Source organism: Drosophila biarmipes, chromosome 2L, assembly GCF_025231255.1.
Source record: "Drosophila biarmipes strain raj3 chromosome 2L, RU_DBia_V1.1, whole genome shotgun sequence".
Lineage (NCBI taxonomy): Eukaryota > Metazoa > Arthropoda > Insecta > Diptera > Drosophilidae > Drosophila > Drosophila biarmipes.
This window is the reverse complement of record NC_066612.1, coordinates 22222782-22236121: the sequence shown is the minus strand read 5'-3', so window position 1 is coordinate 22236121 and position 13340 is coordinate 22222782. Positions and strand designations below refer to the sequence as shown.

The following is a 13340-nucleotide window of genomic DNA, read 5'->3' as shown; positions in this document are numbered from 1 at the left end:
AATTCCGTAAAACTTTAACTTAAATACTCTGGGTGAAAATACTACGAGATAGAATCTTAATAGGCACGCACAGAATGAGCAGACTGCAAGAAATCGAAGTCAATAAAAAAGTTTCCAAAACTATTGATTGTTTCAGGGGTTTTTATGATTTTTACAAAATTGGAACCTGTTTCCAATCGTATTCACAAATAAAAGGTAATAAAGCGTATCTCTAACATAAATTATAAAAATATTATATACTTAGTCTAATTGCGGTCACCCCGAATTATCTTCAGAGTTAGGAGCGCACAATTCAGTTAGTGGTAATAATTTTCGTAATCTCGCTCAGTCAGATGCCGGTTGTCGTATCGGATCTCTACATTATCTCTGGACCTACCAAAACGGACACCATCCAATGTAGCACTGACAGAGGTTCTCGTTGTTGGTTGCCTGCTGGATTAGCAGCTCCACCTGCTGCTGCTCGTTGACGCTTTTTTGCGTCTGGAAATCAGTGCCGGTAAGCTTGCACTTGACCCGCTTGATCACCTGGCTGGCCTTGCTGTTTGTCTCGTCGGCCACGTTGTTGTGCAGGCCGCCTTGCTGCAGCGTGGGATCGTACGGCTTCGACTTGGCCATCGGGAGGGAGTCCTCCACCGAATTACTGAGGCTGTCCTGCATCGCGGAACCGCCCCTTCCGCCCGGAGCTCCCGCTCCTGCCGCTACATCGTTTCCTTTCTTGTCCACATCCAACAGTCTCCAATTGAGCAGGGGATCATAGACGAAGGCCTCCAACACGGCCATCAAGGAATCCTTATTTCGGCGGAGCACCAGCATCACGCTCTCGCAGGTGCGTCTGTAGGTGCCCTCGATGCCAGTGACCTCCATAGCCTTAATCAGCATCCGGGTGAGACGGAAAGGAATCTTTTCGGGAAACTTTTCGCGCGTCATGGCCACCTCGAAGCAGTCTCCAAAGTCGATGTGCAAGATCTTGCCGCTCATTCGGTCCAGCATAAGATTTGACGGATGACGATCACCCAGACCGAGGATGTAGCCCACCATGGACATGACCGCAAGGGAGCGGGTGTAGTTGTTTCTTCGCTCAAACCACAGTTCCGAGGAAGGAGACTTGAGCCACAGCAACTTTGCCAGATCGTCCCCTTGCGTTTGATCTAACGCATGCTCGAACACCTCAACCTTTTGCATCAGGGTGAGATGATCGTAGTCCGGCGCGAAGTTGAGCATGGTGCGGTGTTCCTGGTTGAGTGGCACCTTCTTCTTGTCCCGGTAGTCGCGGATCAGGGTGTGGAGGGTATCGCAGTGAGGTACCCATCCAATCAGGCCAGAGTTGGTGCTAAGCGGGATTACCGCGTACCGCTGGATAGCAAGATTTCGCCGGAACGTATCCGGGTCGTCCAGTAGTAAGGTGTTTACCAACGAGAATAACTGCATCACGCGCTCGTCCTGGCGCAGATCCTCATGGCCCTTTAGAAGGTACATGTAGTCTTTGCCGTTAGAGCCACGTATGCATAACTTTCGCGGGCGCTGCTTGGATGTAATCACCTGAAATGTTAAATCGTATTAAAAAACTAACACAAAAGAAAACCTTATAATCCATACCTGCAGGTTCGTTTTGATGATACTTATCCGTATGAGCTCCTGGCCCGGATTGTATGAGCCGGGAACGGCCAACTCGAGGTCCTTGCAGGTCATCAGTTTGGGCGAGACGTAAGGTAATTCCAGCGAAGTAAGCTGTGGGAGCTGGCGCGAGATCTTCTGGAAGACGTGGTAGTAGATGTCCCAGGCTCGGTCCAGATCCATCACCACCGCGGATGTCTTATACCGCTGCGACCATTCGTAGGCTTCCGTAAGCTCTCGACCATAGGCCTGTGAGAAGGACGTCTCTTTAAGCGTTTGCGGTCCCCTCTCCAGCATGGCATGCAATGGCTCCAAGATCTCAAACATGCCCTTTACGTTGCGATCTCCAAAGTACAGTCTAGAGGCCTCCTCCAAACCTTCGTGCCACTGTTCGTGCCAGAGGATTGCAACGCGGATGAGCTCCTCGCTGCACATGACCGCCTGTTCCACCAAAGTGGGGGAGTGTTTTCTCATCGAGTCGAGAATCTTGAAGGCCGCATTCCTGCGCGCCAACGACGCGGATTTTGAAGCCACTGTTAGTGGATAGACCAACGCCTGCGGGTGATTCTTGCCTATGTCCATTAGCAGCTGGTGGATCAGCTGCCCCACTAACTGACGGTGTGTGTCGATGCGGGCAATTAGCTGCGGGATTACTTGCAACCAGGTGTTGATTTCGATCAGCTTCATCCCAGAAAGCAGCGCCTCGTACACTTCCGCATGGTTGCCATAGTCGAACCAAAGGGTCAAGAGGCGTAGCGTATCCTGCAGTGAGTTACCCTTTATAAGGCTGATTGATCGGAAAAAGCCTTGTACCGCTGGAACGGCATATTGCTGAATGATCAGCAGATCACTGTCAAGACCCATCCCCATTGTCATCCCCATTCCCATGCTGACGCCTGGAGGCTGTTGTTTGTCCAGTGCTGATTTCTGTGCCTGCACCACCTTAAAGTTCATGTACGCCCACAGGTGCCAGGCCTTGTACCAATTCGGATCGTAGCTGGTGGCCTTTTCGAAGCACTCGAGGGCGCCTGGAATCGCCTCCGATCCGAGACTATCCTGCAATTTATTTTGCCAGGTGGCAAGCCGTAGGTAGCAGCGCGCCATTAGGCGCTGATCCTGCTGCTTAAGCGCTTCCGGTGGCAGGCAGCTCAGCTCTTGACTGTAGGTGTTTACAAAGTGTCTCAACTGGTCGTAGGCTTGCTGAAGCTGGTTATTGGCAGCCATGTACTTGGTGTAGGCGTAAGTCACTTGGGGTTGATTGCACGGAAGCGGTTGAAGTGGATTCAGCTTGGGATCGGTGCCAAGTAGCATCACAAGGGTTTTGTGGGACAAGTGCAGGGAACCGCTCTTCCTGCACAAACTTGCATATTTCAACCAGGTGTGTATGTCGTCGTGCGGTTTTACCACCAACGAGTGTACCTGGATGATTCTTCGCCAGTCCTCTACTAGGCGTTGCCCTCCTTGAAGGCGCTTCCACCACATGGTCTTTAAGGGCTCTCTTCTCTCTGGTATCAGTTTGTATTGGATGACCTCCTCCAGTTCTGCCAGCATTTGAACACACACCATGGCTCCGTAAGCCCTTTCATACGACTCGCCTGCCATTGACGTGAGTTCCGTGTCCAGGAGATCCCTGGTCTCGTCAATCAGGCGCTGGGCGGTCTCAAAGTCGTCATGATGCACTGCCAGAACTGCACGGTAGTAGCTTCCATCTTGAGTGTCCTCTGGTATGCACCTTACATACTCGCGCATCGCCTCCCAATCCTGTAGACCCCATGCAGCCACTGCAGCCAAAGGACCCGCTCTTGACTTCGCCTCCGTACCAAAGTTTTCCCACTCGTGCTTGGTGACATTGCTTAGCTCAGACCAGTCCCCGAGCGCCTCCAAGCAGCGCATGTGACCAAGGCGGGCCTCCAGGTCCGAGGAATCAGAACTTAGGTTTCTTTCGTAATGCTCCAGAGCCTGATCCCAGTTGTGAAGTTTTTCATACCATCTTCCTTGAACGTTTAGCTCGTTGGCTGCATTGCGATAGGTTGTAAGCAAACCCTCTGCCGCTTCCCGTTGCTGTAGCTTGTTGTTTATCAGAATCAAGGATTCAAACACCTGTGGATCCTCTCGCAGAAGAAACTCCTCTTCCTTATATCGCAAAGCTTTAGCATAGGCCCTGCAGGCCATTGCTCGAGTTCCCAACAGCTTAGTCTCTATTGGTATTGGGTCGCGGTCGCAATGCTCCATGAACTCAGCTAGGTTCAAGATCGTCTGTGTGATCTCCGGCATGTCGGTAACTTGCAGAGCTTGGATCAGCGACTGTGTTAGCTCAGATTTTAGATCCGGCGAAAGCTCCGTCCAGCAGGAGATAAATGCGGCGTTAAAGAGATCTCTCAACAAAGTGTCGTATTCTTGGGCCAATGAACGGCAGGCTCTTAGCGCGTGCGACGGCGACTCCTTTAGCAGGCCAATCGATAGCCGTTTCAGCCACTCCACCCAATCGTCTTTTGAGACTCGACGAGTTACCTGCCACGCCATTCGCAGTTCGTTTGTGGTTACCTACAAGACATCAAATTCATTCAATGATTTTAGAGTGTTATACTGTTTGATAAAACTAACCTGCAAATTTTTGTTGTTGCTGTTCCTATCCGTAACGAAGGGCTCGTTGTTCTTAATCTTGGCCGTGCGCAGTCCTGACTCTCCCGCCCCACAGGAATCTGCCAGCGTGCTGTTTGACTGGATGCGGCTAAGAAGCTTCTCGTATTCGGAATCCGCAATTCGGTGCTTTGTTAGAGTGCGCTGCACCATGGGTACGAACACTAGGTACTTCTTGCCCAGTTGTTTGACCAGCGAGCGGAGCGTGATCATCGCTTGGTCCCGCAGCTCCGGTTCTGCGTCCAGCACTCGAACCAGCGGATGGATAATGCGGGAGGAAAAGTCGGTAAAGTCCAGCTGACAAGCCAGGTTGTTGATCGTTTCCAGTGCCACCATTGACACTTGTTGCGGTACGTACGGAGAGTCGAAGAGTTTCACGATGGGCGGAACAATCAGCGGAAGGTAGTAACCCAGAGTGCTGCCAAACTTTTGAAGCGCTTGGAGTAATCTTCTGGTGACCATTCTATCCTTTGAGTTATCATGCTGAAGCACCCGTAGAATCTGAGGTATCAGCTCCGCTAAATAATCTCTGAATTCGCAGCCCAAAGCCACAGCAATCTGTTCTATCAGATTGATTAAAGTGTTTTGCAGGGGCGTGTTTATAGTCCAAAACTCTTTGATCAACTTGAAAATATCGCCCATGTAGCTGATTATGTGCAGCTTTACAAAGGCCACCAGAATGGCGAGCTGCTGAAACAAGAACTCCCTAAGATTGTTATCCGCTGTGCGTACGTTATCCAACAAATTTGGGAGTACTTGGGCCAGGTATGGTACGCATTTGATGCCCAGGCTTTGGAAGATAAAGGTCACCGCCTGCACCACACTAGTGTGCCGAGTACTGAGCGTGGGATCCCGAAGGATCCGCATTAAGGCAGCTATGGCCACTGCTGGGTAATACTCATCCAACGCATTACCCATATTGACCAGAAGTTCTGCGGTGGAGATGTCCTGGCTTTCATCTACTTTTCCATCGGAGTATGCTATCAGAACATTATCCTTTTGGCTGTCAATCAAGCCCTTGTTCATCTTGTGCTTGTAGGGATCCATGGCTCCCAACAAGCCTAGCACACGGATCGTTTCCCGACGAATGGAACGACGCTGTTCCGTTTTGAGGAAGTTGATCAAAATGTCGATAAGCACGGGGTACTTGTGATAAGGGCTCACGACCCTGCCTGTTGCACTAATCAGCTGTCCCAATGTCCAGAGAGCCACTCCTCGCTTGTCCGGGCTACCAGCATCCCCGAGCATCTCGAGTAAAATGGATAGAAGGTCATCGGCCCACAGTTCCATTTCATCGGAACCTCCGTTCACTTCGGCCAGATCACCAATGGTCCGAAGCACATTCAGAATTACTCCCGGATTCGATTCCGGCTCATGCAGTTTGGGCACTAACGCCTTTAGGATCGGATTCATGTATGAGGATATTAGCCTGGGTGTGCTTATGACAAGATGGTCCAGCATCTTAGCGCTTTGCTCTTTGTTCCTGCTCATTCCCGAGTACTTCAGATCTGTGATCAACTCGATCATGGTGGTTCTTAGCTTAGGCATTACATAAGCTGGGTTCATTGAGGACAATCTTCCGATGGTTACCATTGCTAGCTCCCGGATCTCAAAGATCTCGTCATGTAGGGTAATGAACAGTGAATTGAGAGACTCTGGCTGTGCGAGTTTTGCATCAAAGGTCTCGTCCAGCGAGCGAAGGATACGTATCCGCACATTGCAGTCCATGTCCGTGATGGCCACCATCAGGAGGCGCTCAATCACGTGGGACACTGTGTCGCTAAGGGTTTTGGAGTTTTCCATACTTTCAGAGGATTGCACTGCCAGTTTCAAAAGTCGCGTGCAGGTTTGCACCGCCTCCAAACGTATCTCCTGCTGTTCATGAACAATGAAGTAATCGGCACAACTGGAATAGGAAATTCAAAGTTTTACTGTAATTAAGGATTAATAATCGAATTTGTTACCGTTGCACGAAGTCCAACATGTTTTGCTCCTCAAAATTGAAGGTTCCCAGTGTTTTAAGAGCCAGTACTGTGGTGGCTCCGTCAGCATTTTGCATCAGCGATGCATCAATCGCTATCGGAGGCAGGGCAGTATATGGAACGGCAGCTGCCTTGTTCATCAGGACCTGGGACAGAATTCCAATCAAGCCTTCTGTGATGGCGGACTTTAACTGCGGCACATTTTCCGAAAGTTCTCTCAGGCAAACGGTTAGTGCTGGTGAGAGACCCGTATAGAACATCTGCTCAAGAATATCCTTAACATCTTCGGCTATCTCTGACTTAACGGCATGTGCCATAAGCGTTATGCAGGCAAAGACTGCAGGATCCACTGGCAACTTTCTCTTACTGGTCAAGTCTTTCGCTGGCAGAGCGACTTTCACGCTGCCCATGATCCCGGACAAGTGAACCTCGATTGCACTTTGTACGGCAACAGCCATGTAACCGATGGTAATGTAGGCAACTGTGCGATCCTTCTCCTTGCCCCGCAGGATTTGCATTAAATGGGACACGCACGTTTGTAGGTACTTTTCCACAAACACTTCGCGGTTGAAAGCAGCCAGTCGGGGTAGGATTTGCAGCAGAGCCTGCTGTACATAAGGTGACTTCGAGGAACGCTGCTCCAAGACATTGTCGCAAATAGTAGTGTAGTGCTCCTGAAGGATCTCATGAGCGTAGGCAGACTCCAAAACGTTATGCTTTTGGGAAAATAAGGATTGTTAGTAATTTGTTTTTCACCATTGTAAAATTCATACTTTCAAAAATCATGTGAAAATATATAAAACCGAAAAAGAGAGACGAAAAACAAAGAAGCGAAAAAATAATACAAATGTCTACAGTATAAAAAATATCTGCATCGGTTACTCCGATAAGCTTATATCAAATACGAGTATAAACCTTGTAATTATAAGTTTCAGTCTCTACAACAATGTACAAAATGTAGATCTGAAACCAAACTAAATAGTTATCGTACGCGAAGCCCTTCACACGACATCCTACCTCACAATAAACTGCTAGATCTTATTACTTATGCCAATTAACTCTAATTAGGTCAGCTGATTTCTTATTACTTACTATGTAAACAAATAAATAAATGAGAGTAACAAATACATTCGTGTGTGGGGATATTAGATCGTAAGACTCACGCTCGCGAACTTGGCCACGCCGTTGTGATGTTCTCCCTCGCCCAAATGAGTCTGGGTGCTGCCCAGCTTGTCGATGAAAGGCACCTTAAGACGCGGCACTAAGGTATTCAGTTGGGAGCCCATTCCGGACGTGCTGCTAGCCTCCAGGAACTTGTTGTGCTGTGCTTTGGGAAAAAGCGTCTTAAGCGACGTGTAGCGCCGCTCCCAGGTTGCATTGGCACAGCGGAACAGCTCGTTGAAGACGATAAGGCCGCCGTGAATACGATCGTCTCTGGTCATCCCCTTCTGCTCCTTGCCGGCGGCGAGATCCACACTAAAACTGCCATGGGCCTCATCATAGCAGATCCGGTACCACTGAGGTTCACTAGATTGCTTTGTGCTCTCTCGCTGAGCAGTGACAATTAAAGCCGCCCGCAAAGCCTCTCCTGCGGACTCACGAATAGCTGGCTTTGGATCAAAAATGGCGTTAAAGATGACCTCAAAGAATGTGAGGATGTGCTGATAAAAGTAAGTAGGCAAGGCAATTGCCAGCTCACGAAGAATAAAGACGGCTGCGTGGCGGCGGTACTAAAAAAATAAAACATTTGTTCTTAATATAATCATTTAAAATTAAAAAAAAAAATACGAATTTTCTATTTAGGAAAAATAATTTAAGTAAATATTTAATTATATGAGGTATCGCCAATAAATCACCTCTTGTCTCTCTCCTCTGAGCACCTCGAAGGCCTTCTTAATATCAAAGTCGAAGGAGTCCGCACCCTTAGATGTGGGCATGTTAGCCAATTTGACCAAAGAGCGGGCGGCAATCTCCATGACGGAAACATCGTTGATCAGAAGCAGGTCCCTCAGACGGTTCAAATAGGGCGAAATACCCTTTCTGGCCGTCAGGCTGCCCTCGCAGTTGATCAGGCACTCTGGAAAGGGAAACAATAAATAATCTAGAGATAACCAGCGATCCAAGGACTCACTCATGGCCAGGGCACCGCCCTTCTTCTCGTTTATGTCCGCCGCATTCACCATGGTGAAGATGTGGTGGTCGAACTCGTCAAAGAACTGTGCTAGTTCCTCCTGGGACATTTCGCGCAGCTCGGTCTTTACGTAGAAGAGCAGGTCCTGGGTGGCCTTGTTCTGGACATTCCGGTTGCGGGACTTGAGCCCGTTCACGAACTGCTGCACCACCGACGTTGTCGACATGGCTGGGCAGGATGTATCCACTAGTTAGAGTCGTTTTTCACTTGCATTTGGAAGGGAAGGAGTGGAGCAGGTGCATCAGCCTGCTGTGTCTGGACTTTAGAGGTTAACTTTTTGGTTGCTCTGGTGGCCTGCGCGTACTGTTTCACTGCTCTCCAGAAGACTTCCGATAAGCTGACACCGGCGACGACGGATCTCACGACGATAAACTTCTTTTGCTTGATTTAATTGCGGATTAATTTGGTTTTCACGGATATTTATTTCAGCCGCTGCCGATTAGAGATGTTTTTTTGGCGATACTTGATGTATTCCGATACCTTTGTTGATATCGATGTTATGTTATGTATCGATATTTCACTATGTCAAATCCGGAATTATATGATATCTGCACTAGCGCGTTCTTTAATCGATATGGATTAATGCAGAAAGGCCGTTTAAAAAGTCTTGGCACTAGCTTTTCGTTTGAAAGGAACAGTCATTCGAGTAGTAATGACTTTTGCAAACAAAATATTAATGTACTTAAAAAAGGGTCCGCTGATTACCCATCAGGTTAATAAATTGTTTCCCTTTTTGCCACTGAGCATCTGATAAGCAGCTGACCAGATGTTCCATATGAACCCCACAGCTCATGAACTGTTGGGTTGCTGAAAACCTAAACTGTCGCCTTATTTCACTAAAATGCTATGACAGCTCTGTAACATTGGACTGTAACCAGTGACCCCTATTGTTCGTTCTATTGTTTAATATTGATGTTGAACTTTTAACAACTTAGCAGCAGGGATAGCCGGATGAAATAACACGTTCCAATGGATTTCAGTTATTAATCTATTCAATTATCGTGCGTGCTCGGGCGTGAGTTTCACGCAGTCCATCTCTACCAATGTATGGCACCCTCGCCGATAACCGATAGATCAATACTAGAGTAAAATCAAAAAGCAAGAGGGTTTTCATAAGAGCTGGTGAAACAAATGTGAGCATATTTAATTTTAGGACATCGGAAAAAAACGTAATTTCCGCATAAAACAAGCAGAAAGCGAAACCCAATGCACGCAATATAATGAAAACGTGAAAGACTGCACCTGTCCGCGGGAAATGTGTAAAATTCAGCTGGCCGTTCGTGGCATGCGTGAAAATTGTATTGGAAAATCGATGCTGGGTTGCGGGGGTGTGAAGCTTTTCACTGGGGGCTGCTGCTGCACAACAGCGCCACCTATGGTTTCCCTCACACAGAGCACACGGAAAACTCTCGGGGGCATGGAAAATGTGTGTTTTTGTTTAATAATAAAGCCGTTACTTTCAGCAGCCAACGACCGTTTTGACCGTTACCGAAGTAGAAGAAGAAGCAACCGCGACCATGTCCAACTTGAGGAAATTCAAAGACGAGGAGCGCGAGTCGGAATACGGCCGTGTCTACGCGGTGTCGGGACCAGGTAGGCGACGTCACCAGCGTCCTTCAATCGCTGACCCCCGAGATTCGGCTTATCTTGATGTGCTATTTTTCCATGAGCTCTTTGTCCTCCTCATTCTCCTGCTCCTTTCAAATGAATACTGCTACTCCACCTGTAATCGTCCTGCTCCTCTTTCCTGCTGATCCTACTAATCCCGCTGACTTATCCTTCTACTCACTACTCTCCTCAACCCTCTTAGTGGTCACCGCGGAGGCTATGTCCGGATCTGCCATGTACGAGCTGGTGCGCGTGGGCTATTACGAGCTGGTGGGCGAGATCATCCGTCTGGAGGGCGACATGGCCACCATCCAGGTGTACGAGGAGACCTCCGGCGTCACCGTGGGCGATCCTGTGCTGCGCACCGGAAAACCCCTCTCCGTGGAGCTGGGACCTGGCATTATGGGCAGCATCTTCGACGGCATTCAACGTCCTTTGAGGGACATTGGTGAAATGACCAATTCTATTTATATACCCAAAGGTGTCAACACAACTGCCTTATCTCGGTCGGTGATGTGGGAATTCAATCCGCTGAATGTCCGTGTGGGATCGCACATCACTGGGGGAGATCTTTACGGAGTGGTCCACGAGAACACGCTGGTGAAGCAGCGCATGATTGTGGCTCCCAGGGCCAAGGGAACCGTTCGGTACATTGCCCCGGCGGGTAACTACAACTTGGAGGATATTGTCCTGGAGACGGAGTTCGACGGCGAGATCACCAAACACACCATGTTGCAGGTGTGGCCTGTGAGGCAGCCACGTCCCGTAACCGAGAAGCTGCCCGCCAACCATCCGCTCTTTACGGGCCAACGCGTCCTCGACTCGCTCTTCCCCTGCGTTCAGGGCGGCACCACTGCCATCCCCGGAGCCTTTGGCTGCGGCAAGACCGTCATCTCACAGGTAAGTTCACCGTTGGTATTTATACTATAATAAGTTACAATTACTAACTATCTATGTAATGTAGTATACTTCTAGGATTAATTTTATATCTCAAAAAGGGTAAATTTGAATCAATAAGGAATTAGTTATAAAAACTTTCACTGTTTAAGCATTAACTTCTTTTAAAGTTAAATCCGTTTATGGGTCTTAATTTAGTTTAATTTTATAACATTACTACATAGTTATAACTCTTACGTTATTATTGTCCAACTTCGGTCCTCAATCTGTATCCATTTCCCTGCGCAGGCTCTCTCCAAGTACTCCAACTCGGATGTAATAATCTACGTCGGTTGCGGCGAGCGTGGTAACGAGATGTCTGAGGTACTGCGAGACTTCCCCGAACTGACTTGCGAAATCGATGGTGTAACCGAGTCCATCATGAAGCGTACTGCTCTAGTGGCCAACACCTCCAATATGCCCGTGGCTGCTCGGGAGGCCTCTATCTACACCGGTATTACTCTGTCCGAATACTTCCGCGACATGGGTTACAACGTGGCCATGATGGCAGACTCCACCTCCCGTTGGGCCGAGGCTCTGCGTGAGATTTCGGGTCGTTTGGCTGAGATGCCCGCCGATTCCGGCTACCCGGCTTATCTGGGCGCCCGTCTGGCCACCTTCTACGAGCGTGCTGGGCGCGTCAAGTGTCTGGGTAACCCCGAGCGCGAGGGCTCCGTTTCCATTGTGGGAGCTGTGTCGCCTCCTGGTGGTGACTTCTCCGATCCCGTGACCTCCGCCACTCTGGGTATCGTGCAGGTGTTCTGGGGTCTCGACAAGAAGCTGGCTCAGAGGAAGCACTTCCCCTCTATCAACTGGCTCATCTCCTACTCGAAGTACATGCGTGCTTTGGATGAATACTATGACAAGAACTTCCCCGAATTCGTGCCGCTACGTACCAAAGTCAAGGAGATCCTGCAGGAGGAGGAAGATCTCTCTGAAATCGTACAACTTGTGGGCAAGGCCTCGCTGGCCGAGACCGACAAGGTAACATTGGAAGTGGCCAAGCTGCTCAAGGACGATTTCCTGCAACAAAACTCCTACTCGCCTTACGATCGCGTGTGTCCCTTTTACAAGACGGTGGGCATGCTGAGAAACATCATGTCCTTTTATGAGACTGCCCGACATGCCGTTGAGTCCACAGCCCAGTCGGACAACAAGATCACATGGAACACCATTAGGGAGTCGATGGGCGGCATTATGTATCAGCTGTCGTCAATGAAGTTCAAGGTGAGTTTCACAGAACAGTATTGGTTATGCAATACAATTATATAAAATAAAACAACTCAGAAAAGAGAATTTTATTAATGTTATGCTAATTTCAGGACCCAGTAAAAGACGGCGAGCAAAAGATCAAGGCAGACTACGACCAGCTATACGAGGACCTGCAGCAGGCCTTCCGAAATTTGGAGGATTAAGCGGATCCATCCAACATCCAACACCATCTGCGGAATTTCCTAGCAAGAGGAATGGAAAAAGAAACAAACCAAACGAATTAAGAAACCAAAGCTAGGTTATTATCCGTATTCCCCATTCAATCTAGTCATATTTACATAATGCATAATAAGATATTTGAATCCAAGTTTATTTATAAGTTAAACAAAAAGTTTGGCCCGCTTCAGGTCTAGTCAGGTCAGAATCGAATCAACAGAAGATACACATAACAAGAACACACGACGACGGCGAGTTAGGAAAGACGAACAATAATTAGTCGGTAGCGCAAATGAAACACAGTTGAACCAGCCATAAACATAATTACCATACATATACGACATATATGTTTAACTGTCTATGTTGATATATAATTATAATTCACAGCTATATATTGTTAGTAAATTTTCATATAGTTATCGATTGTGTTCGTTACCCCAATGTGTGAAACTAAACAAACTAAACGAATCTAAAGGGAGTTTGAAACTTTACAAAATATTATATTCCTACATATTATAGACCTTTAAAGAACGCAATAACAACGTAGCCCCAAAAGCATGTACCTTTACTACCAAGGAAGATTAGCTATTTCAGTAACTTTTGTGTGTTGCAAATGGAGCTATGGAATAAAATGTATTATGAATGTTACAAAAAGTGACGGTGTTTTTCATTTGTATCTTTCTGGTTACACTCAGTTCAAAATGACAGAGCACAAGGTGTATACAAATTAATTGTATAATTTTAAAAGAATATATATATGTGCAGTACAACGGTTTAGTCTACTATGAATTCCCTAATGTGTACCGTACAGGCGGGTTGAGCAGGAACTCAGCAATTTCTATACAAATGTGGACCGGTCTAATGTGCAGTCAGAGTCATTATGTTATTTTGCTTGCATAATTGCATTGCTTCTATGAGGCGTTTAATTATTTTGTATTTTT

At 47.7% G+C, this 13340-nt stretch overlaps 2 protein-coding genes across 3 annotated transcripts; one reads left to right on the top strand and one right to left on the bottom strand.

The window, feature by feature from the left end:
• Window positions 1-123: 123 nt before the first annotated feature.
• LOC108036754 (serine/threonine-protein kinase Tor) lies at window positions 124-8877 on the bottom strand. The gene is made up of 7 exons (XM_017113080.3): window positions 8368-8877; window positions 8093-8313; window positions 7400-7966; window positions 6219-6952; window positions 4219-6160; window positions 1597-4158; window positions 124-1539 (listed from the first exon to the last, which is right to left on the bottom strand). Exons 1-7 carry the CDS (start codon window positions 8591-8593, stop codon window positions 373-375), a joined length of 7419 nt encoding a protein of 2472 aa, XP_016968569.1. The 5' UTR covers window positions 8594-8877; the 3' UTR covers window positions 124-372.
• Window positions 8878-9467: 590 nt separating this feature from the next.
• LOC108036784 (V-type proton ATPase catalytic subunit A) lies at window positions 9468-13053 on the top strand. Of its 2 annotated transcripts, none has more exons than XM_017113128.2 (5): window positions 9468-9560; window positions 9894-10020; window positions 10238-10935; window positions 11221-12198; window positions 12294-13053. In XM_017113128.2, the coding sequence occupies exons 2-5, from the start codon at window positions 9945-9947 to the stop codon at window positions 12384-12386; spliced, it is 1845 nt and encodes a 614-aa protein (XP_016968617.1). In that variant the 5' UTR covers window positions 9468-9560; window positions 9894-9944; the 3' UTR covers window positions 12387-13053. The 2 variants fall into 2 exon arrangements, with proteins under 2 accessions (XP_016968617.1, XP_016968616.1); XM_017113127.2 differs by having other exon boundaries at window positions 9484-9560; window positions 9891-10020.
• Window positions 13054-13340: the final 287 nt, after the last annotated feature.